This window comes from Chelonoidis abingdonii, chromosome 3, assembly GCF_003597395.2.
Source record: "Chelonoidis abingdonii isolate Lonesome George chromosome 3, CheloAbing_2.0, whole genome shotgun sequence".
NCBI lineage: Eukaryota > Metazoa > Chordata > Testudines > Testudinidae > Chelonoidis > Chelonoidis abingdonii.
In genome coordinates this window covers 118,408,819-118,432,654 of record NC_133771.1, presented here as the reverse complement: position 1 = coordinate 118,432,654, position 23,836 = coordinate 118,408,819, and the positions used below count along the sequence as shown (strand labels likewise).

The window sequence follows — 23,836 nt, the reverse complement described above, 5'->3', positions numbered from 1 at the left end:
AACAAGTTAAAAGCCTTTAATTAATAAGAGCATGTAGATGGAATGTTTCATTTTATTTAAGAAAGTCCTGCAGGAAAACACAAGAGCAAAATTTCTTATCTTCCAATTTCACCTCTGTCTTAAAAATGATAGCATAGTTGTAGAATATTGGCAGATCTAAGCAGGCTTGACATAACAGCAGCATTCAACGTGATTGAAAAGGTTCTCTCGTACAGTGTCATCAACAGTTGTAATACTATAAAGATGGTTGTATTTGGATTGATTTTTTTTTTTGGTTTTTACATGTGCTTTGCAGTGTCAAAGGATCTTTGCTGGATGGAATCTTCAACAGAGTCATTTCCACACAATTGATTTACAATTTACAGGCTCACGTTCTTTTTGATGTGTTAATTTGTTAATTTCCAGAGTCAACGAATGGAAAAAGAAAACAGTTTTTGATTTTTGACAGTTCATTTTGTGTTCTTTCTTTTAACCACCACCCTATAATATAAAACCTTGCTCACACACTGGTTTAATTAAACTGGTTCAGTTAAACAAGTTGAAACCTGTAGGTGGGCGCACTCATTTCAGTTTAAAAGGAACTTTGGTTTAGCTTAAGTCAACTGGGAACAGATGTAAGCTAAACCGAAATGTGTGTCCATACACAGCTTTGTGCCAATTTAACTACACTCCTTTAAAAACTAATTGAAGTCACTCCAGTACAACTTTTCCCCATAGACAAGGCCTTAGTTTTGTATAGATTAACCTCTTCCTAATAAACCGAAGTCTAGTTTAGAGCAAAACAAGAGAGTAGCTCATAGAAATTGTTTATAAATGACCACATAGATGGCATTTGACTCCAGTTAAAAGCAATATTTTTGCTGTTGCAGTGGTTATAGAGAAAGGGGAACATACTTGCACATGTGGTGGTTATGTGCAGGAATTAGATGGTTTTATAAGGAAATTATTAAAGAGCTTTATCTTAAGACAACCTGCCGGCTTCCTACAGGTCCCCTGACCTGCTTACTTAATGCTCCAGTAAAGTATCTGCATTGTAAATAGAATGACAAGTAAATGGTTTTTTTTTTACTGTTATCTGTTAGCCTTTGTATTGCATTTTATTGGGAAAATGTGACCTCCTCCTCCTCTGGAACTATGATATAATAAAATATGGACTGTCCTTGTAATGAAAAGCTTTCATAGCAATACATAAACGAGAGAAATGCCAGAAAGAGGATGGGTGTTTAGAAATATGCTCATCCTTTTCAGTGTAAGAGGAGGCAGGCTACCCAGCCAGGAAGCCAGAATTTTTAGCCAGGTTCTTTGAATATTAACCAGATCCTAAAGAAATGATGTAGTAGGTTGACATTTCACTTGCCTTAGTAAAACGCTCCAAAATAAGACTGTCCATGCACACAGTCTTTTGCATGCATTTAACAAAATCAGTTTAAAATGACAACTTCAGTTAAGCCAGAGCACCTGTGTGTGCAGACAGATCCAAAGTCAGTATTGTGGCTTCCTCTATAGGACCCTCCCACCTTGCAGGGTCCTGGAGCCTGGGCTCCAGCCAAAGCCTGAATAGCTAAACTTCAATTAAACAGCCCCTTGGCCTGAATCCAGGTCAGCTGGTGAGGGCCAACCATGGGTTATTAATTGCAGTGTAGACATACCCTCTATTTGCTTCACTAGGGGCAGCAATGATGGGAGCACTAGCATTGACAGGAAACCAGCATTTTCACTGTCATGCCACCTAACTGCCCAGAGCACATGTAGATGACAGCAGTTAGAACATCGTGGGTACCCTGTCTGCCCTAGATTTCCCCTAATTGGGACTTGCACCAGTGGCAGCAAAGGAAGGAAGTTTAGAAAAAACATCTAGCTTAGATAAGGCCTCCACGTAGCTCAGTCAAGCAGAAGTAGTACTAACATATGTGACGATATCCTTTTCCTCTGCAAAGGATAATGCAGCTGGTGGGCAGGGGATCTTTGACTGGTGTACATCAAGCAATGTACAAACGGCTTACTCTCTGCTATCTTGCTGTGCTGAAACCCCCAAAGTGAAGATAACTGTGCAAGTGACAATCAAAAGATATCAGGATGAGGAGGTTCTTTCCAATTCAGGGAACCAGTTGCTCCCTAGCGGGGAGAGGAAACTGAAGCGATAAAAGCAACTGAAGTGCTATTGTGCATATCCCCTGGAACAATCAACCAGGTTCATCAATAATAGCAGCTGTCAGATTCACAGAGCTTGATTGCTGCTATTACTGGAGGCAGCCGCTGCAATTACTAGTGCTAAGAAGGCATATGGGTATAAACAGCCAGACCCACAAGTACATTTAAGGGGACAAAGATAAGCTGTGTATAATAGACAGAGAAAAGCAGCAGATAGTGGGCTGTTGCTTTACAGTGAGCATTTTAATAGTTTCTTTGGCTGTTCCATGCTCACATAACCACCATAATGTCATCCAGTGGCTTTCGTGTCAAATCAGGCACAGTGGCGTCTTTGCTGGGGTACCCAACAGGGAGCAGCAAGAGTAATTTCTCGTTTTTTGGGCGTTGGAGCAGCACCCTGAGGCGAGGGCCACAATTCAGAGGTGTAGAGGTCACTGTGACCAGACCCACGTTCTAGAACAAGAGAGACAGACAAACAGAGGCAAGGTGCAGTTTAAACTGAATGACATAAAATTCAGTCCTCTGAATTTGTAGCTGACCTTTCATGCCCATCTTCCTACTGTACAGTCCAAACATGCTCACATGCTTTGAACCTTTAAAGCTCATCTCTAACGTATTTGTATCCTTACCAGGACCAAAGGAGATTTCCTACCCTACTTATAAATAAAACACGCTGGGCAAATGGCACATTCCACTCCCCTCCCCTTTTCCCCCACCCCCCACACTACCACTGATATTCGGAGGCCAACTCTCACTCCAGCAGCCTAGAGAGCAGTGAAGTAGCATAGGCTAGCATAAGCAGTCCTATGCAGCCTATTGTCTCACAGGCCTCAAGGTAGATGGGGCTGAGATGCGACCTAACCTTAGTGCTCAGTGTTATGGGGATTCTGAACTAAGGCAGCTATGAGGAGGCTGTTGGAAGTTAGATCAATCCTGTGGGCTGCTCAAACATACACCCGGGGCTTTTCCCCTTCCCCCAGGGTTTGCACCTTTAGTTTGCACCCTCTCAGGAAGTGCCACACAGGATTAGCCTCTAGTATTCTATGAAAGTGTGTGTGTGTGTGTAGGGGGGGGATGATTGTTTTTTAAATTCCAGAGACATTCATTAAACCCATTCACTTATTCCCCAGTCCTCCCATATAAAATCCCAAACACTACACGAAAATGAAGCATTATACCAAACACTAGGATCAGGTGTACTAGACATGATACGAACATAGCGCTCTCATTGATTCAATAGTAGTTTGCATGTGGATTTAAGCAGAACATGGCCCAGTGCTTAATTGGTTAAGCATTTTGGGACTGCCTTAGAATGAAAGGGCATATACGAAGTTTAAAGGAGAGTCAGTTTTATGACATTTTCACAGGTTCCACCTCCCATGTTGAAATAGCTGGTCTAGTGCTCTGAACAGGCAGTGCTAGCTGCAGTAGTGATAAGTATTATGGAGTCATAGAGCTGGCTCCCTTCTGAAAGAGTATAAAATAATTTCTAGACGCTGGGCCAGTGCCCATGCCAGAGGCCCCGTTCAACTGGGAGGCCCTGGAAAAAATCTGCTGCTGGGTGGCAGAAGCCTGGAGCACCAATCGCCGAGCCGGTGGGACAGGGGCAAACCCCGCACCCTGACCCTGCTCCACAGAAGCAGTACCCGGCGAGGAAGAGGACCTCCCCTCAGTGGCCCCAATCCCGTCCCTGGTTGAGAGAAGCCCCAGCGCCCCCCACCTGTCCCTGGCAGAAGCCATGGGGTGGCAGGGGAAGCCCCCACACTCAGCTTCCCTGCTGCGGGCCTGGGACTGGAGGAGCTCTCACTGCCCGCTGCGCCCCAGGCTGTGGTACAGAGACAGAGCCTCTCCAGTCTTGGGGCTGCAGTGTAGGGGGCAGGAAAGGAGTCCAATAAGGGCAGGGAGGAAGTGGAGTTGTGGCGGATACTTTGGGGAAGGGGTTGGAAAGGGGGCAGAGTGGGGGCAGAGTTCAAGTTGGGGCTGGGCCGGGACGGGGGGGGGGGAGGAGGGTCAAGCACGCACCAGCGCCAGGAGAAGTTACCGCCTATGCATTTGGGGACATAAAATGCTGGTTCTGCCCTTTTTCCTTTAGGCACATCCTCATTGCGCCCCTTTTATACACGGTTACATGGAGGGAGACTAGAGAATCACATAGGGTATGTCTACATTGCCATGTAAGACCAGGGTTCGAGAGTTTCACATCAGCTTACCTTTGTTCAAGAACCCGGGGCCTGAGCATCTACACTGATTCTTAACCCTATATTAAGAATTTTCTAACCTAGGGCTCTGGCTTCCACTGTGCAGCATGCAGACCCAAGTCAAACCGACCATATCCCAGACTCCTGGCACTCTCCCGAATGTGGTCCCTCTAGCCCTTTGACTGGTGCACTGTAGGAAAACTGTACTGCCCACCCTGCATGTTACAGGAAGTTATAGCCAGCCAACACAGCCTGCCAAGCAACATGGGGGAGACCCCTTTTCAAGAAGTTCTCTTGCTTGCACTTTCACTTTGGTGTCAGGAAACAGGCAGAGTTTCCATGTGGCATTAGTGGACATTTTGGCAGCGTTTTCTGACCCATCAAAGGAGCATAATAGAGCTTTGGATGGCGCAGCAGGAGGAAGAAGAGTAACCTGGCATGGCAGACTCACACTAGCTGATGCTGTTCATTACACTCAGCATAGCCACTGATGCCCCCTGCCAAGACTGGTGCTGGGCCACAAGCACAGACTGTTGGGATCACGTTGTCATAGGGACCCGGGATGACCAGCAGTGGGTTCAGAACGTTTGCATGAAGAAAGTTACATTTCTGGAGCTTTGTGAGCAGCTTGCCCCAACTCTTAAACATAAAGGCATGAGGGTACCTTTGCCAGTTCAGAAGCAGGTTGCTGTCTGGAAGCTGGCTACCCCAGACTGCTACCAGAACGTGGTCAACCAGTTTGGTGTTGGAAAGTTGACGGTGGCTACAGTAGTGGCAGAGGTTTCTGAGGCGGTCAGGCGTTTGGTTAACTCTAAGATGGTAGGCATACAAAGCTATTCCTGGGGTAATTGCTGGCTTTGAGAGAATGGGGTTTCCACACTGCACCAAGGCCACTGATTGGAGTCATATGTCCATAGTTTACCCTCCTCCAGGACCACATGAGTACATAAAGCGTAAAGGGGATTACTCCATTGTTATGGAGGCCCTCGTGGACCACAGAGATCAATTTATGAATGTCAATGTAGGCTGCACTGGGAAAATTCACAATGCCAGGGTTTCTCTCCAATCAGGAGTTTACATTCATGGACAGGCTGGGATACTATTCCCACCAAATGACATGGTTATAAATGTCCCTACCATTATTCTGGGGGACCCTATGTGCTCCCTTTTGCCTTGGCATATGAATCATGCCCTGATTTCAGAGGCCTTGACAAAAGATGGTTTAATTACACGATGAGCAGGTGTAGAATGATTGTTTGAATGTGCTTTTGGTAGACTGAAATCCCACTGGAGATGTCTACAGACATGTTTGGATGTCAGTATCATCAGTGCTGTCTGCATTACTGTACCCTTCTGTGTTCTTCACAAACTTTGTGGAGCCAGAGGTGAGCCATTTCCCCCTGAATGGCCTATGACAGTGAGGGGCCACTGACTCAGTGCCCTCAGTCGGAAAGGGCAACTCGCACAGCTGGCGCTGGGTGCACCCAAGGCATCAGAAGTCAGAGATGCTTTGTGCTCCCACATTATGGACTTGCATGGCCCCATGGAAGAGTGGGAACTATGAATGTGCTTGTTGGGGGCGGGAAGGAATGGGGCTAATTACTTTGGGGTGGGTTCAGTGTTTGGAGGGGTGGGGGCTTGATTGCCACGCAATGTACTTACCAGTGACATGACCACTTATGAAATGGAAGTGGGGGATGAGTCACAATATGTATTCATATAAGGAAGTGATTGAAGAGTGGATTGCTGTACCTAACTGTAGAGGAACAATGTTTGTTTATTAATTCCTAATTGTTTCCGATCATGTGTTTAGCTTTATTATTTCAACTCATGATTGTATGACGAGATGCAATGATAGTAATAAACTTTGATGAGATAAAAGGCTTTATTTATAAATATATTGAAACACTACAACAGTCACCCATTGCCATGCAGGCAACTGCCCTTACAATATCCAAACAATTACAAAAGAACATTTCCAAAAAACCAGGAACTGTGTAGCAAGTGCCTAGTCCTATGCTGAAACACTGACCTGTCGCTGTGCAGAAAGCCCCAGCCTTCCTCCTGCCTCTTGGCATGCTTTTTCTCCAGTCTTAGGCTACGTCTTCACTACCCGCCGTACTGGCGGGTAGCAATCGATTGCTCGGGGATTGATATATCGCGTCTCATCTAGACGCGATATATCGATTACGGAACTCTACCAAGCTGAGCAGAGTTGCGGAATCGACAGGGGGAGCCACGGACGTCAATCCCGCGCCATGAGGACGGTGAGTAATTCGATCTTAGATACTTCGACTTCAGCTACGTTATTCACGTGGCTGAAGTTGCGTACCTAAGATCGATTTTCCCCTGTAGTGTAGACCAGCCCTTTAATCCCTCTGTCTCTGGTACTGGCCCTGCTTGTTGAACCATAAGTTCATCATGGAAATGCTTTCTCTTGGAACAGTCCAGAAGGTACACTGGGCCAGGCTTGTCCTGCGCTGTCAGGGGTCAAGCTGTGGAGGGATATATTGTGACAGGGATGTTTCAGTCCACAGAATCTCCCTGGACACGGCCTAGTTAAAGTAATGAAGAGACAATGGTAAGTTAAAAATTCTAAGCCATTTTTGTTTTACAAAAATTGCAGAACTACTCATGTTGGGGTACAGGGGCAGTCAGTGACCTTCCTACAAAAGACTCTTTCTATCATTTCAGGACTTCACATTTTGATACCATCTTGTGGTGGCATATTGGCAAAGCTTCTGATAGGAAACCTGCAGTGTAGGCAGCTGAAGTATTCAAATATATAGTGACTGAGTAGCACATCTATGAGTAGACACCCCCGAATTTCCAATTAGGCACAGCAGACACGTGCCTAGGGGCGCCGACATTCATGGGGCACCTAAAAGTTAAGTGGGTTAAAAGTTTTCATTTTTTATAGCAAACACAAAGGTCAACTGTAGGCAGGGAGTAGGGGTGCTGAAGATGCTGTGCCTAGGGGCACATAAGGTATAAATCTGGCCCTGTGAGTAGAGTGGCCTAGTTAGCTACTAAAGTGGTCTTGGAAAATACGCCCTTCTCCACAACCTAACTACCTATCTGGGGTTCCTGCTTCAGGAAACGTTTGCAGATATCAGCAGCTGGGATTGGGTCAGAATTCATGAGAAAATCAACAGGATGCTGCATTAGCTTCCACAGGGCTTACCCTGTTATGGCTGCATGGGACCACACAGAACTTCACAGCCTTCTTCCTCCCTGCGCTCATATTTCTTGCCAAAAATTGAAACCCCAGTCAGACCTGGGATAAATGATTGTCACTTATGGACTGCATGGACTTCCTCTAACTCAAATGGACTAGTTTTGAAAATGGATCACTTTTTCCCAAACACACATATACACAATTTCCAGGAAGGTCCCTAGGCCACTGACTGATTACAGAGCAGCAAACAAAGGCATGGCATGTAAGGTTATTTTTAAAAAACAGTAGTGGCCATAGCAAAAATCTGTGCCTTTCCAGTAAGAATACTTTTTAGAGCTGTTCTTTACTGTTTGCATTTCTCGGTCACCATTTTGAACTCCACACAAGTAGGAGGGGTGCGCCAAGGCACTGTGATGCAATCTGCCTTTAGCAGCTACAAGCCACTAGCCTCAGCTTCTCAGAACTTTTGCATTGATCCATACAGTGGAAATCCCTCCCATTACTGTAGCAATAAATATTAAATTGGAGCCAGAAACTTACCAGGCTCAGGGGCGGCTTCTGTCCCTTCCATGTCTGCTGCAGGCTCAGCAGAGGGCTGTTCCTCGAGGGGGCATCAAACAGCTCCTCTGAGTAGGGACCCAGAAGTTGCCGCTGATCCTGTTCCTAAGTGTGCTCTAGGCCCGTCTCAGCAACAGAGTGACATCATAGTCCTCATTCAGTGTCTGCTGCTGGCTCCCATCACTCCCATGCTATATTCTGCAGCTGGCAGGGCACATCTGAGCTGACCAGGCCATTACGCACCACAGTTGGCTCCGTCCTGGGTGCAGTGCCAGTCCAATACCTCATAAAACAGGCAGGGTGCCAGCAAGTTGCCTGAGGCGCGGATCTGGTCCCTCGTTTTCCGGCATTTGCTCTTGAGCTGCTTACTTAATCTGCTCCCTGCACTGGTCACCAATCCAGTAAATTGGCAAAGCTGCCAGTTTCTTTGCAGTTGCTGGTATGCATGCTGGTCACTCTTGGTACTTTTACTAAAGTTTGACCACAGTTTTACTGGCCAGAGATTCACGAAAGCTGGCTGTGCTCCCATCACTACGAAGCAGCACACTTTGGAAAAGGCTTGTTCTGTTCAGTCTTCATTGCAAACACAGAAGGTTCTCAGATGGTTTGCAGCTCAGTGAAGACAATGGAAAGATTAACACCGACTCACTGAGCTGCTGCTGTGCACCAAGTAGGATGGCTTCCATTTTCCGTTTTCAATTGAGTCAATTGGAGATTCTTAGGATAAAGGATACTTTTGGCAGTCTCCCAAGACCTGAGTCAAGTGGGGCTGCATCTACCCTGCAAAACAATAGGGCTTGAACCCTGGGTCATGGCTTGTCATGGGCTCAGACCCTCCACCCTTGCAGGGTCCTAGGACCCTAGGTCAAAGCCAGAGTTGGAGATTTGTGTGCAGACAGAAGGGTTTTGGGGCTCAAGCCTGAGTCTGAGCCTTGGCTTACATTGCAGTATAGACATACAGTACTCATACACAGTTGCAGAGGGACAACATACCAGTGTTACAATTAAATTTTGCACACTGCTCCCTCCTCAGATTTCCTGCTGTGAAGATTTTCCTTCAAAACAAAGGATTCAGAAAAATTTAGACTAAAAGAGAAGAGTCTGGTAATGCATTGGCCCACTGTAATTGTGCTCCATTAATGATTTAACAGTTTAAAAAACTCACTATTTAAACATTTTTGCATGCATTAGATATAAGGACTAGAATTAAATGTTGAGAGACTAGTCAAACAATCTGATTGGCCAGTGTATAAAGTTCAGAGCTTTAAACTCATTAGAAATAAATTCATCTTTAGAACAAAACAATTGAAACTGCATTGGCTGTTAAATAAAATATACGCCTGCTCTTTCCCCCCCCCCACCACCCCCGCCTCCAAGTAATGTGCACAACACTGAAACTGATCTCAAAGCAAGACATGTCTGGATTCATGAAAAGAAGTGTGTTAGAGTATGCATACCATTTTAACTGGACATACTGGTACCTGAACCCCTAGCATCTTATTTAGTATAGTAGAAGAGTTATGAGTGCTTAATTGGTATCTACTGAAGCTCTATTAATAAAACATATTAAGCCTGTATGCGCCTGAATTTACTGTCTAAAAGGAGTCAAATAACACAAAAGCACATTGCTTAAATTAAGTTCTTCTTACTGTTAGCCAGTATGATGGAGAAAGATTTACCTTTTCATATTTGGGCCTATATCTAGTAGTCCACAGTGTTATTTTTCCATGACAATGTATGCTATCAATAGATGAACATTTCAGCTTCAACTTCACTTGCATGATTTTATTTTTTTTAAATAGCAAGTTAACTTTTTTCACAACCTCAAAAAATTAGATTTGGGTTTAATCAAGTTTAGGCAAGAGGTTCAGTTCTATCTTACCCATCCCAACGCCAATCTCTACTTTATACCGACTCTGACTGTAAGCATGTTGTCAGGTACCTGGCAGTGCAGCAAAGAGAATAACCACAGGCAATAACATGATCTCATTGAGTAATGGTGTTCTTCTTTGGCCGTTTGGAAGCATCCCATACACTTGCTTTAAAATGAGGATCAGATAGGAGCTGTAGTCCAGGTATCTTTATCCAGTTGTTCTGCAAAGGGTGATTTTTTAAGACATTTATTTGTGCTGTCTCATTACTCTAACGATCATATATAGTAAATATGTGTTGACTATAAAAGAATTGGGTATGATGTACACAGCAATACCAAGTTTTTTTAAGCATACTGTTAGTTCGTGGTTTCTTCAAACAGGGTCGCTGCTTGTGTATTGGGAAAGCCCTCGCGCGGGCCAGGCCGGTGTGATATTACCTGCCCCGTTCGAGGTCCAGCCATCATTGGCTCCCACTGGCGTGGATCGCTGCTACGGGCCAAATGGAGCTGCTGGAAGCGGCACGGGCTGAGGGACGTACTGGCTGCCACTTCCAGCAACTCCCATTGGCCTGGAGCAGTGATCCATGGCCAGTGGGAGCCACAACTGGCCGGACCTGCGGACGGGGCAGGTAAACACACCAGCCTGGCCCGCCAGGGGCTTTCCCTACACAAGCAGTGACCCCTGTTTGAGAAACCCTGGCTTACTTACTGATCTTAAACAACATTTGAAGGAAGTTTGTTGGATGTTTTTCTAGAAACAGACTTGAATTAGAACCCTGGGTCCCAGGACTCTCAGTCTATGGAAGGATGAAAGAAAGATTTTACTTGCCAGCTCTGTAGCGTGCAGTTGCATGAGAATATGGTGCAGATATATCCCCTCCTACCTGAGGACTGATCTCATGAGCACTCATTCTCAGGCAGTGGGAACTACGACAGTGGCATGATTTTCAGACTTTTGGGTTTCCTATAGCTCCCACAGTAGTCAGTGGTGTTTACTAGTGGGCCAATGAACTGGGAACTTTGGATAAGTTTTAAAGCTATTTTGTGCAGTACATAACCATCCAACCTAGATCATTGACCTGTACTTGTGTAGGTCATCCCTTTTGGGCTTCAGTCACTTTGGTTCCAGATATGTTGTTATAGGAATTTATGAGATGAGATAGCCTAGAAGGATATATAAAAGAGCTACTTCCTCCTATTTTCATGTATGATATCTCATCTCATTATGCAAAGAAATATATTTTAATTATGTACATAGTACACTTGTAATTTGGTCTTGAACCAGCATAATTACCATTACAATAAATAAATAAGTGTACATGAAGAACAATTGATCCCCACCCATTTTATAACAGCCCCTAACGTGTTTGAAGATTTATTAGGTGCCCTCTCAGTCTTCTTTTCCTTAAAACTAAACATGCTTTTTTAAAAACTTTTCCTCATTTTATCACTTTTTGTTGATGTCTTCTGGACTCTCTCCAAAATGTCCACATCTTTCTTGAAGTATGGTGCTCACAATTTGACACAATACTCCGAGGCCTCCTCCGTGCCAAGAAGAGTGGGGCAATTATCTCCTGTGTCTGACATACAACACTCCTATTAGTACATCCCAGAATTATATTAGCCTTTTTTGCAACTGCACCACATTTTTAGCTCCTATTCAATTTGTGATCCATTATAACCCCCAGAATGCTCAAAAAGTCTAAAAAAATAGGATTTTAAACTGAGCTGAATAATTCTGCTTTTCCTTGAAGTAAGAGAAAAAACAAGCGGTGCCAGTATGAATAAAATTCCCTAACAAGCCTTTTCTTTTGTTTTTCTCACTTGCAAGTTAGATTTATTTATTTACCTTGCCCAAGATTTTTAAAATTGACTAACAATTTTAGGTGCCTCAATATTCAGGTATTCAGCTTGAGACACTTAATAGGCCAGTTTTCACAAGGTGGGTGCTCATCCTTTTATAAAAATCAGCTTCTTTCAAGATGTCTCAAGTCAGGCACTTAAAACTCCTTAGTCACTTTTGAAAAATCTTGGCGCATTATTTGCCTTGATTTTTGTACCTCAGTCTCTTCAGGTCATTAACCCATCGGTCTCCCATTCTTTTCTTGTAGTTTATTTCCTCCTCCTCTTCGATGATCTCCCGAATCCTCTGCTTTACTTCAGGATCCTGCACTACCACAAAGGTCCAAGGCTCAGTGTGTGCTCCACTGGGAGAAGTTCCTTTATGCAAATAAATGCAAACATTAAAAATCAACCAACAGAATGCTAGGGGGAAAAAATGAAGAGTCAGGTCATCCTTCTGGGTGATACAGGACTGAATTTCAGCAAAATAAGAAAGCAAGCTGACCAAAGGGGAAAGAATGCATTCATTCCCCTTGGTGGTGGTGGTCTCAATTCATTCTCTTCGTGGAGGAAAGTCTAAAGTGCCTGTTGAAGGGAATGCCTGTGCTCTAGTGCCCCCTGCAGCATCAGTGTAGTACTGCCTCACTCTGCATCCCCACAGAGCCAGTAAGTCCACTTCAGGCACTCCTGATGCTTGTCTTAATTATATCAGCCTTGGGCTTGTTTATTACAAAACCTCCTACAAAAAGATCTATAACAAAAAGTTCCAAATAGCCTCAAAAGGTGCTTCTGGTTTCCAAAGTTCCTCTGAAGGCTGCCCCCAAAACTCTGTTCCCAGATTTACTCTCAATCTTTATTTTTCTCCATAGGAGCTGGATAACTCAAGCAGTTGTTATACGTCAGCTGACCCCACTTAATCCTCAGGCTCAGCGGGTTTGGCAGCCGTCTACTGCTGGCATCTGTTCCCTACTAACTGAGGAGCCTTCTTATTCCTTTCAGTATCTGCAGGCACCTGTACTGCTATGAGGAAGGAGGCAGCATTTATACTGGTCACCTTTTCCCAGCTCATCCTCCATTGGCTGGGAGAGAGGGAAGCTTTGTCCCACCCTCTCTGCAAGGCTCCTGGCTGCAAACCTCTAAAGAGCAAGGTTTCACCCTAAACCATATGTACTCCCAGGACCACTTCTTTTCTCTCAGTATCTCCGAGTTCCTTGTATCTATAATTGGACCTTTTAACTCTTGAAGAGCCATACCAGGTGGTGGGATAGACTGACCACTAGGCAATGCTGCCTTTAAGAGGAGACTATGCAATCACAGTTCTGATCAATGTCAGATGTGTTCAATCCACTGATTAGTTCCTATCTAATGTCTGTTACAATTACTGTTTTCAATTGAGAAGAGAGAATTTAGATATTTTTTAATTTCATACATGTAAGGTGCCTGTCACCAGGCACCAAAGTGCCATACTAATGCAATATATTAAAATCAAAGTGAAGCATCAACCAGCCCGAATATATAGCCAATTAAAACCAAAGGCTTTGGCTTCAGGGCAAAAGCTGATGGCCTTTGGGCAAACCATCCTAGCAGCCAAAAAGAATGAGTTTCCAATTTACACACAGAATAGGAATATCGTGGTGCAAACATCTGCCAAAGAGCATATAGGTTTGATTTGACAGACCCAAAGGCAGCTGGTGCATGTAGGTGTGTATGAAATCTGAACTTGTTCACTCAGTCCTAATTGCCATGCACGAATACAGTGGAAAGAGTATTTAGCTGGCTGAAAAGGAATAAAATCAAAGGTATAAAATATACACATTTTGCAAGACTTAAATGCCTAAAAGAAGTAAAGTGGGTATAAAAGAACCTGATCTGTACTCCCCTGCCCCTCTTTTAAACACCTTTAACTATTTGTAGGTCTTAGAAACAAAGGACCATTTGCTAACCAAAGCCCTACTTAAGTTTGAGATGCACCAGGAACAAACTATTTAAAGATAGCACTCTTACTCTCAAATTTAATGAGGCTTATCAATTACTTTGTTTCTCCTGAGAGTCAGACAAGAACTGATGGTGTTTGTCTTTTCCCCTTTCTCCACTCCTCAAAACTTTCAGAGCACTTCACCTATGCTGCAGGATTGTTCATTTGGTTGCATGTGCCAGAACATGTTCAGTTTTTTAATGATTGCCAGCTAATTGAAATACATTGCCATCTTCCTACATGCAAGTACAGTAACAAAACAGCTCACAGATTTTTAAACACGGAAACAATCCACTGCAAATAGTGGCTGGGATCTCTGTATTAGTAATCCTACTAGAGGTTGCTGAAACCTACTGTAATCCTTTTTACAATTTTAGGCTTTACTAACAGCAGCCAAATTCTAGGACAAGATAAATAATGGGGGTCAAATACATCCCTGACTGAAGTCAATGGGATTACGGCAGAGTTGAGTCTGACCCTGCAGTAAGAGACTGACACACAGGAGTTCTGACAAAGAACTAAAAAGTATTTCCCAATCCCAGTCACATGACCTTGGTCGGGATTCCAAAGGTTACCATGGTCACATTGCAGGGGCTAGTGTCCACTAACTCAGTGGTTGTTCAAGTGTTTCTGAATACTCATTCAGTGCTGATTCAATAGGCCTACATTTAAAACTAGGAGCATGGTTGGCATCATCTAAGTTTTAATTCCCTGTGTTTTTCCATATCACCCTTATCTTATGCATTTGAGGAGTAGGAGACCAGTGCTTCTGTCATTCTCAAGAGATTCATTCATTCAGTACCATACCTGCTGCTTTGATGACATTATTAATGACCTCCCTGGGGACCGGCTCATCACTTATAAATCTGACAGACCGTCTCTTACTGAGAAGCTCATAAAATTCCTTTGACCTTTTAATCATTTCACCCTCGGAGTAATGCTCAGCAGAGAAGGAGACATGTGCAATGTTTTCATCTAATCCCTGCCAGTCACCATCAGCATCTGTAAAGAAGGAGCAGAATGCATGCTGTGGTAAGGATTTTCTTCTTGCTGGAGGAAGTCATATATATATTTCACATTAATCACCATAATATGTTTTAACCTAAATTTGTACCTGTACCTCACTGGAGAACCAGAATTCCTAGCTGCCAGATGACAGAGATCATTAATCTTCAGCTCTAGTTGTAAAATCCACTGCATAAAGAGGCTGTTTAAAATAAATGACCAGGAGCATTCCAGGTTCTAATCATGCTATAGCCATTGACTCCTTGTGTGAACCCATCATCAAGTCATGACCTGTTGTGCTTCAATCAATACATCCAGAAAACTAGGTTAAAGAATAAGACCTTGCTGTGAAAGAGATGCTATATTACAGCTAAGATTCAGCTAAATGAGTAAAAATAAAATGTGAGTGCCATACAGTTTTTTCCCCAAAGCATACCTGTAAAAGGTCATTCAAATTAACAAAGTCAAGAAAGAGCTCATTATAAACACATGAAATTTCCTTTTGGGCTGAATGCCAGTCTCTCTCCATGGTCACATCTCATACTAAAGGTGTTACGATGCAGAGCTCAGTTCAAATGTGACTTTGTGGTTAAGGTCTGTGGTTTCACAATGCTTTGTCTCTGTGACATCACTGGGAGAGGGGAAAGAGGGACATCTACACTTGTGACAAACCCATATAAAACTGGAGATAAAACACTGCTTTAAAATGATTCCTGCTAACATGCATTAACACACAGTTGGCCTGATTCTCTACTCACATCTGTTTACACAGACACAACTTTATTGACTTCTACAGTGAATTTATTCCTAATTTGCACTTATGTAGGCGAGAGGAGGATCAGGTCCCATTTGTATGGCTGATGAGAACTAGTCATAACAATTTGAGCCTGGATCTGGCCCAAATCAGGCAAGCAAACTGTGCTTAAAGAGTGTTAATAACAATTCCACTAACAGTCTCACCCCTAACGGACCCAGAAAGTAGGAAGTGTGACTTTAAAAAAAATATGGAATTTTTAACAAACGATGTTTTTTCTAAGCTGAACAAAACACAGAAAAGAAGACACAGTGGTAATTTGCTTATAATGTTTTTGTGCCTGCATGACTGAGTACATCAGCTCATGTATTGCCGGCCTCTACCTCTTTCCCTTTCTTAAAACCTAAAAACTATTCTTACATTTCATTGAAATCTTACCTTTTATTTTTGTCATAAGATGAAATTTGTGTTGGTTTGGAGATCTATTCCTCCCCTTCTACATTCCTCAAGCATATGAGTTCTTAGGATAAAACTTGTTTTATTTTTTTGCAACTATTAAATTTAGTGAAACCCATTTAGCCTTTACATAATGGACATTCAATAATACTAAGTCATCTGCCAAGATAGAGAGTGAAAAAATTGGAATATTTTCTTTTATGATATTATTAATAGTCATTTGGCTATTATTCCAAAATAAAGGAAATACTACACAGTCCCAAGAGGGTAGCTGTATGGTCTTGAACAGGTTCAAACAGAAATTATCTTTTAATTTTAATTATGATTTTTTGGGAAGGACCCATACAAGGTATTTGCTCATTCTGTAAACAGGTTAAAAAATATTTCCAAGGACGGCTTAGTAGGTGGGAGGTGTTGCAGCCTATACGATTTCATACTTAGAATACAAAAAGATTCTGGACTTTAGACCATATGCATTTCATTGTACATAAAAAGAAATCACTGCAGTATTTAAGTATCAGAGGGGTAGCCATGTTAGTCTGGATCTGTAAAAGCAGCAAAGAGTCCTGTGGCACCTTATAGACTAACAGACGTTTTGGAGCATGAGCTTTCGTGGGTGAATACTACTTGTAACGATGCACGTAGTGGAAATTTTCCAGGGCATGGTGTATATATATATGCAAGCAAGAACAATATATATACACCTACTATAGCTCAGCCTGCTTCTGCTTGCATATATATATATATATATATATATATATAATACACACACACAACCACACACACACACACCTGCCCCAGAAATTTCCACTACGTGCATCCGACGAAGTGGGTATTCACCCATGAAAGCTCATGCTCCAAAACGTCTGTTAGTCTACAAGGTGCCACAGGACTCTTTGCTGCTACTACTGCAGTATTTGCCCCTTGTAACATTTCATTTTTGTTTACCGTGTGCATACATTGTTTGCAAGGAGCTGGCACAAGGACAAGGATAAGAAGTAATAGCCTAACATTTTTGCTGGAACATTATTGATCTTCAATATGAAAAAGAAAATCTGTATGTCAAGGAGAATGCATATCCTTCCAAGGTAGCTATTATGCATCTTATGCAAACTGTGTTGTAGGGGGAGCTGTGCGCAATCCCGATATTTAGGTGGCCTAACACTTTCCATTTTAAAGGATCCTGATGACTTTTGCTTCAAAACCTCTCACATCTCCAGTGTTTGCAGCATGTCTTGACTCTTCTTTGTTCCATGAAATTCCCTTCAGCTTTTGCTGAGTTACAAACTGTTAAGAAAAGGCAATTTTCTTTCTCTCACTTTTCATTCCTTGGGGATATGTTGGCACATGCCAAAATACTAACTAGTACAAACATTGTAAAGTTGGGCTGATGTCACCACCAAAGTAGCAGCAGGAGCACCACACACTGGGCTGTGAATACTTGGGGGATGGCGGGGGCGGGGGAGGAAGGAGATGAGAGAAGAGAAAGAGATGGGCAGGGCTGAGGGCTCCCTTTCCTCCTTGGACCTGGCACACAGGAAATTGGGTTTACATGACACCTTGGTGGAACCATCTTCTGGTAACCCCAACCCAAACCACTCCATAAAAACAATATGTAATCAGTCCACAGAGACATAAAATGACACCAGTTAAGGACGCCACTGTGAATCAGATTTCAGCACATTGCTGCTTCTAACTGACCAGTGTTCCTTGCCGTCTCCATATCTGATCAACTGCACATTCACATATCTTTATTATACCATTGGTACTTCTGTAAAAGGAATCAGTTACCCTGATCTCACACATTCCCAAAACTAAAAGGGCCAAATTCTGCCCTCGTTTACATGTGCTGCACACACACAGCAACAGTCTAGATCTGAGTGGAATAACTGTATAAATCTCAAGGAGTTGGAGGCAAAGCCTTTTGGCCCAGATTTTTAAAGGTATTTATATGTTGTAACACTTAACTGATGTAGGAGGCTAAATCTCATTTTCAAAAAGGATTTAGACGCTTAGGAGCCTAAATCTCATTGATTGGCCATTGTATTTAGGCTCATAAGTGTCTAAATTCCTTTTGAAAATGAGATTTAGTCTCCTAAATCAGTTAGGAATTGATACACTCTGTGCAGCAATGTCTAAACACCTTCAAAAATCTGGGCTTTTATTACTATGTACTGCAGTTATGAAATTCACAGTTTATTGCTATAAGAGATGCTCAGTCTCTTTCATTGTTCATGGCAAGGTTAAAGAAACGTGTTTACCATAGCTTTCAACAATACTGAAGTGCTTATTTTGGTAACAGTACAGTGCCTTGGAACATTGCTATGATGGATGCAAATAGCTATTGTAGATCTAGAGAAGAAGAAAATCTCACATGCCGGGCCACATAAATAAGGAAATTTCTAGGGGGATAGAAATAGAAGAGCAAACAGATCTGCTGTGCTGACGCTCCTGACACTAAATGAATGTACTGTACGCCTTCCACTTAGCAAATGATTGGTTTTCGGACGGCTCCAAGCAATAGCCTCCTCTTAAGCTGGAGAAAGAACAACAACGAAAAGCTCTGTAGCATCTAACCTTTTCACGCTCTGCAATTTAATTCCATTAAGCAGCTCTGGTGAGTTCAGCCAAGCAGTAAAACTAACTGTACCTAGGTGTTACTGCTCAAAGGTATGTCATTTTCAGAGCATTGCACCATTTTTAGGCTGGCTGGCTGGCTAAGCAAGTGTTAGTGCTAGCTTAATGGATATAAAGAATGCCATTTGAGTCTTACGGTGTGCTGATTCAGTAACATCACTACCTAAGTGTGGTTTGCTTTATGTTCAGGCAACTTACCCCCAGTTTGTTAAAAAAGTGAGAGTCATGGTCCAGCACAGACCAAACTAGGACTGTATTGAACTGTATGGCCCCACATCTCTTTTACTTTTTCGTTCACAGAAGACCGTCTCCTTCTTCTGCCTTGCTGTGTGCTAGATAGCAGCTGTCACTTGTCCATCAAACTAGTACCATATTATTTTCCCTTCCTTTTTCAACAAGTGTGGTCTCTTGCTCATAACACAGTAAAGCAGCCTCAGTGGGGTTGGGTGGCTTCCTCCAAGAACCAGGAAGAAAAATGAAACTTAGGGCTTGTCTACACAAGGATGCTCAGGAAAGTTTATCTGATTTAACTAACGTGATTTTTTAAAGTGGATTAGTTAAACTGCATTAAACCTCTGTGCGTACTCTCTTGTTCAGAATTAAAATGGCCTTAATTTGGTTTAGTTTAATCTCTTAGACAAAGAACAAGCAATAACTGTAATTAGGAAAACAGGTTTATTGTAACTATATTTTTTCACACAAAGTGGAAACAGTGATTCCAGATGCCCTCTGACTGCAAAATTGTGACATCTTATTAATATTTTCTATACCTATGTAGGTATTTGCACCCAAATTCATTCCCATCTGCTGGCTTTTGGTTGGTCAGTGTGAACTGGATAGGAGATCTCAAACCAGTTGCTAATGAACAGGAGTCCGCATCACAGAAAACACCAGACATATCTCTTGGAGAGTTGAGGGTTTGTAGCAAATAAATAAAAAATATTCCATTCGGTTTAAAAAAATAATAAAATAAAATATGCTGTGTTCTACTTCTCCTTGGCCTTGTCTTCACTAGGAAAATTAAGACCTGTAATTCACAACCAGTACAATGACAGACAGGGCCCACCCTGGGCAGTGGGGAAGGTAACACTTGAGTCAGGTTTGTACTACAGCCTCCTTCATTGCTACCACTGGTAGAGAATTGCTGGTCTGTTTTCCTGGTGCAGTTTTACACCAACCTGCTTCTCAAACATGGTTGTCCAAGAGGCAGAACTTCTTTTTTCAAAACTGAAAGACTTTATTTTCCAAGTCCCTTATCTTAGACCTGGTCTGTGCTTGGAAGTTGTACCAGCACAACAATTTTGGTTAGAAGTGTGATTTCTTTTACAAAAATAGTTGTAGGTCAGGTCTACACTTCAATTTTGTTGGCATAGCTATGTCAGTCAGAAGTCTGAAACAAGCCACACCCCATAGCCAATACAGGTAACCTGCACCACCCCCAGTGTAGCTGCAGCTATGTCGATGAAAGAAAGCTTCTGTCAGCTTAGCTAGCCTCATTTTGGGAGGTGGTGTTGTTATGCTGACAGAACTCCTGTCAGCATAAGCTGCATCTACGTGAGGGGGCTCTGCCAGTATTGCTATATCAGCATAGCTATACCGGCAAAGCATCTGCAGTATAAGCAGGGCACTAGTGTGAAAGCAGCTGTACAGATATAAGGCACTTTTATACTAATATTATTGCATCCACACTAGGGAGGTTGTACCGCTTTAACTGTACCAGTATAGTTATAGCAGGACAATTTCTAGTGTTGACAACATCTTAAAACTACCTGGTTCCATTCAACTGGAACTTTCCACAAAACAACTGCTCTAACTACAGGTCAAACATGAGATGTTTCAGGTAGAAATGAGCTTAAGGAAGTGAGTGAAACTATTTAAATATAGTTTATAATGGAAATCCTGTTAATAACCAGGGACTCGGTTCCTGCACCCACTGAAGTCAATGAAAGTTTTACTACAGATTTCAAAGGGAGTATGATCTGGCCTTTAATTAAGGCATTACTAGCTCAATAAATCACTACAGGGAGGGCCATGTTCTGATCTCAGTTGTACATAAGTCTTTGGGATATCCCTTGTGAAGCAGAGCAGAATTTGCTCAGAACATGTTGCGGCTTTGCTCTTTTAACTTCTCTAAAGATAAAAAGAGGCATTTGTCTTGCAGAGACATTGGACTTTAAGCCTCACAGCACATGGAGGAGGGATTATGGCTCGTTGTTCAAAGGTGAAAAAATCCTACTGTTCTGGGGGATGTTTGTTGTGTTATAGTTACAGTAAATGGAGGAAGATTGTCTAAAAATTTCCCTTTTTCTAACAGGACAAAAATATTTGCATATGAAAGTTAAATTTAATTTGACTCTGAATATTTTGAACAAAATTTTAAGTTGGCCCATTTTAAATGACTGGCATTTTAAAAAAAAGAAGCATATAAAAGTGTAAAAGGAAAAAATGTAAAACATTTTAAATATGACCCTTTCTTCATTAAGGTCCCTTTTGAAGAACTTCAATCTTTTTTACTTGTTTAGAAAATGTATGTTTTAAACTGATGGAGACATTCATAGTCAAAGTGCCACTCTGAGAATTCACAGATTATCATTTTAATTAGCCACGCTGATTTTAATTTGCCACAGTTTAATTAGAAAATTCAAGCATAAAGTGATAAAGGGAGAGGGCTTTGTTAATTTTGTAGGGGATTACTTTTTACATTGTGTAAGGAGGCCATGGTAGATGAAGTGAGTATTGTAAAAAGTTATAGATAATTTAGGAAACAGTGACTACAACTTAATGAAACTTGAAAAGGCTTGTGAAATAGATAGGTAATGTTTATTAGCAACAGACAAAGGAGCAGAAAACTGGTTGAAGTTTGAAGAGTTGGAGACATGGTCTCTGGGAGAGCATGTATCATAACCTAAATATAAAACTTTAAAACCACAGTGGGTGAAACAGTTGTTTACATCAAATGAGAGTTTTTAGAAGAGCTGTACAAATTACAGGGGAAAAAATCTGCAGCATTAGTTTAAGAAGAAACAGAGAGAACTTAGAAAGTATATTCAAAAAGCAAAAAGGAGGAATTGTATATTTTGTGCACGTACACACTTACATACCAATTCTGCATCAGATCTACTAGCATAGGCCAGGGATGCCACATAATTACAGAGGCCTTGGCTAGCGGTTCCCAGCAGGGCCAGCTCTAGGCACCAGCAAAGCACATGCTTGGAGTGGCACATTTTCAGGGGCAGCATTTCGGCCATCCTTTTTTTTTTTTTTTGCTTTGGGCAGCAAAAGCCAAGAGCCAGCTCTGGCAGCAGCAGTGCGTTGTGCGCGGGGGGCACCCTGGGGCCACTGTGGTTTGCGCTGCGGGGGAGCAGCACCCTCACTTTATGGCTGGACTAGGCAGGCTCCAAACGAGGGCACTTGGGCTGGGGGCTGCCCCGCGGGGCACACAGAGCTGCCTGCAGGTGCCTCAGGGCAGCCGCCCCCCAGCGCCACGGCCGGGGCTGGGCGAAGCAGACCAAGCTGCCCAGACACTGCAGCAGGGTGGCCAGAAGCAGCAGCAGTGGGGCTATAGAGGGTGGGGCGCTGCCGTGCGGTCCCTGTGTCTCACTCTCTGGGGTTTGTTCCCTCTGGGACTATCCTGCCCTCGCCCCACAGCTCACTGCCGGGGCAGTCCCCCGGCTCTGCCCTCCCAGGTCCCGGCCAGTCCTGGAGGCAGGAGCCCTGGCTGGAGGGACTCTGGGCTGAGGCGTGGCCCAGAAGCCCCACTGCTTACCCTGACCCTGCCAGCGCTGGACTGGCTGGAGATGAAGGGGGAATGGGCGGAGTCAGCACAGGTGGGGGAGAGCCCAGCGCTGGGGCAGCACGGAGTACAGTGCGGGGGCGGGGATGAGAGGCTACCAAAAGTTTTTTTGCTTGGGACGGCAAAAACCTAGAGCCAGGCTTGGTTCCCAGTGCAAAATCAATGCCACTTTTTGTGGGTTCAAATTCTCTGTCTACCTATTTCTTGAAAAATCTGACCCCCAGCAAACGTCCAAGCAGATCCCAGTCCTACATTCCTAACATAATGAGAGGCAATTTCCTCTTCTTTAGCCCTCCCCTCCCCCCACAATTTTTTTCTACAGGAGCAGGCAATCTGACCTGCAATTAATTATTTTATTTAAGCTAATAATGTTGCCCAGTACTTCCTACTTTGGGATGGTCTGACTTATTCTGCCAGAGGTAGAATTTGATCTCTGTACTACTGAAAGAACTACAGTGCATTGTAGCTGCAAAGCTGTGTGCACAGACTAACTCTGTCACGTTAGTCCAGGGGATCTTATCTTCCTTATTCATACCAACAGATGAAAATTAGACACAAAAATGCTAAGTAGAGTTCTGTTTTCCTTACCTTCTTCCTCTACATGAAGATCAGTGCTGTCTCTGAGGTCATCATCCACCCATGGGCGAGATTCAGACTTATTTTTAGTCTCGCGCTTCCCTTTCTTGCTGTTTTTCCTGTTGCTTTTCAGGATTATCCCAATCAAAACACATATAATTGCTATAAAGACTGGAGTCAGGGAAGAAAAGAGTTCCATGACTTGGAGTTTAATATAAAAAGGTGTACCTTCCCTTGCAGTGACAGTTCCTTTCCCAAAAAGAAAGAAAATGGGAGCTGGTTGAAGGGTGATAAGCAAAAAGGGGTGGAACAAAACGTGTAGTGAGAAAAAGGAAAGTTCAGTACTCTGGTTCTGTTGTTTTCCCAGACTCAGGCAAACATCCCTTATGGCTGCAGCTCTGTAGCACACCTCATTTGCTGGTATCCTCTTTGAAAACTGACACAATCGGGCAGTTTTCAAAATGCTGGATCTCTCTCCCATGTATCTTAGCAATGTCTTTTCAGTGTCTGCGTCATAGTTAGGGAATGGTGGGAGTCCTGGGGCTGCCACAATTGCCCTTTCTTATTTTGTTTTCTATTGCCTTTCTTCTGTTTTTGTGCCGGCGCAGAGCCAACTTTATTTATTTATTTGTTCATTTATTTAATATGGAAGGGGTAGAGTTAAATTGGAGTTAAACTGCTGGATATCATTGTAATGAGTAGTTGTATACCATGACTAAATTCGTTCACTTCTAATGAAGTGAGGTAAATGAGCTTCTGTGCCAAATACTGTTTTTCCTTTATTTATAAATGCAATCCCTACATTGCTCAGGAGACAGCTATATACCCTCATCTCCACCC

General features: G+C 42.9%; 1 protein-coding gene across 1 annotated transcript; it reads right to left on the bottom strand.

Moving 5' to 3' along the window:
* Window positions 1-2,488: 2,488 nt before the first annotated feature.
* On the bottom strand, window positions 2,489-23,458 carry IYD (iodotyrosine deiodinase). The gene is made up of 4 exons (XM_075063441.1): window positions 23,009-23,458; window positions 14,583-14,777; window positions 12,019-12,178; window positions 2,489-2,604 (listed from the first exon to the last, which is right to left on the bottom strand). Exons 1-4 carry the CDS (start codon window positions 23,193-23,195, stop codon window positions 2,583-2,585), a joined length of 564 nt encoding a protein of 187 aa, XP_074919542.1. The 5' UTR covers window positions 23,196-23,458; the 3' UTR covers window positions 2,489-2,582.
* Window positions 23,459-23,836: the final 378 nt, after the last annotated feature.

Excerpts from the sequence above, each read along its gene's own strand:
- IYD (XM_075063441.1), bottom strand. The coding sequence starts at position 23,195 with ATGGAACTCTTTTCTTCCCTGACTCCAGTCTTTATAGCAATTATATGT. Across the intron at positions 14,778-23,008 it reads TCTTCATGTAGAGGAAGAAG|ATGCTGATGGTGACTGGCAG; the intron begins GTAAGGAAAACA and ends CCTTCTTTACAG. Across the intron at positions 2,605-12,018 it reads AATGACCTGAAGAGACTGAG|AACGTGGGTCTGGTCACAGT; the intron begins GTACAAAAATCA and ends CTCTTGTTCTAG.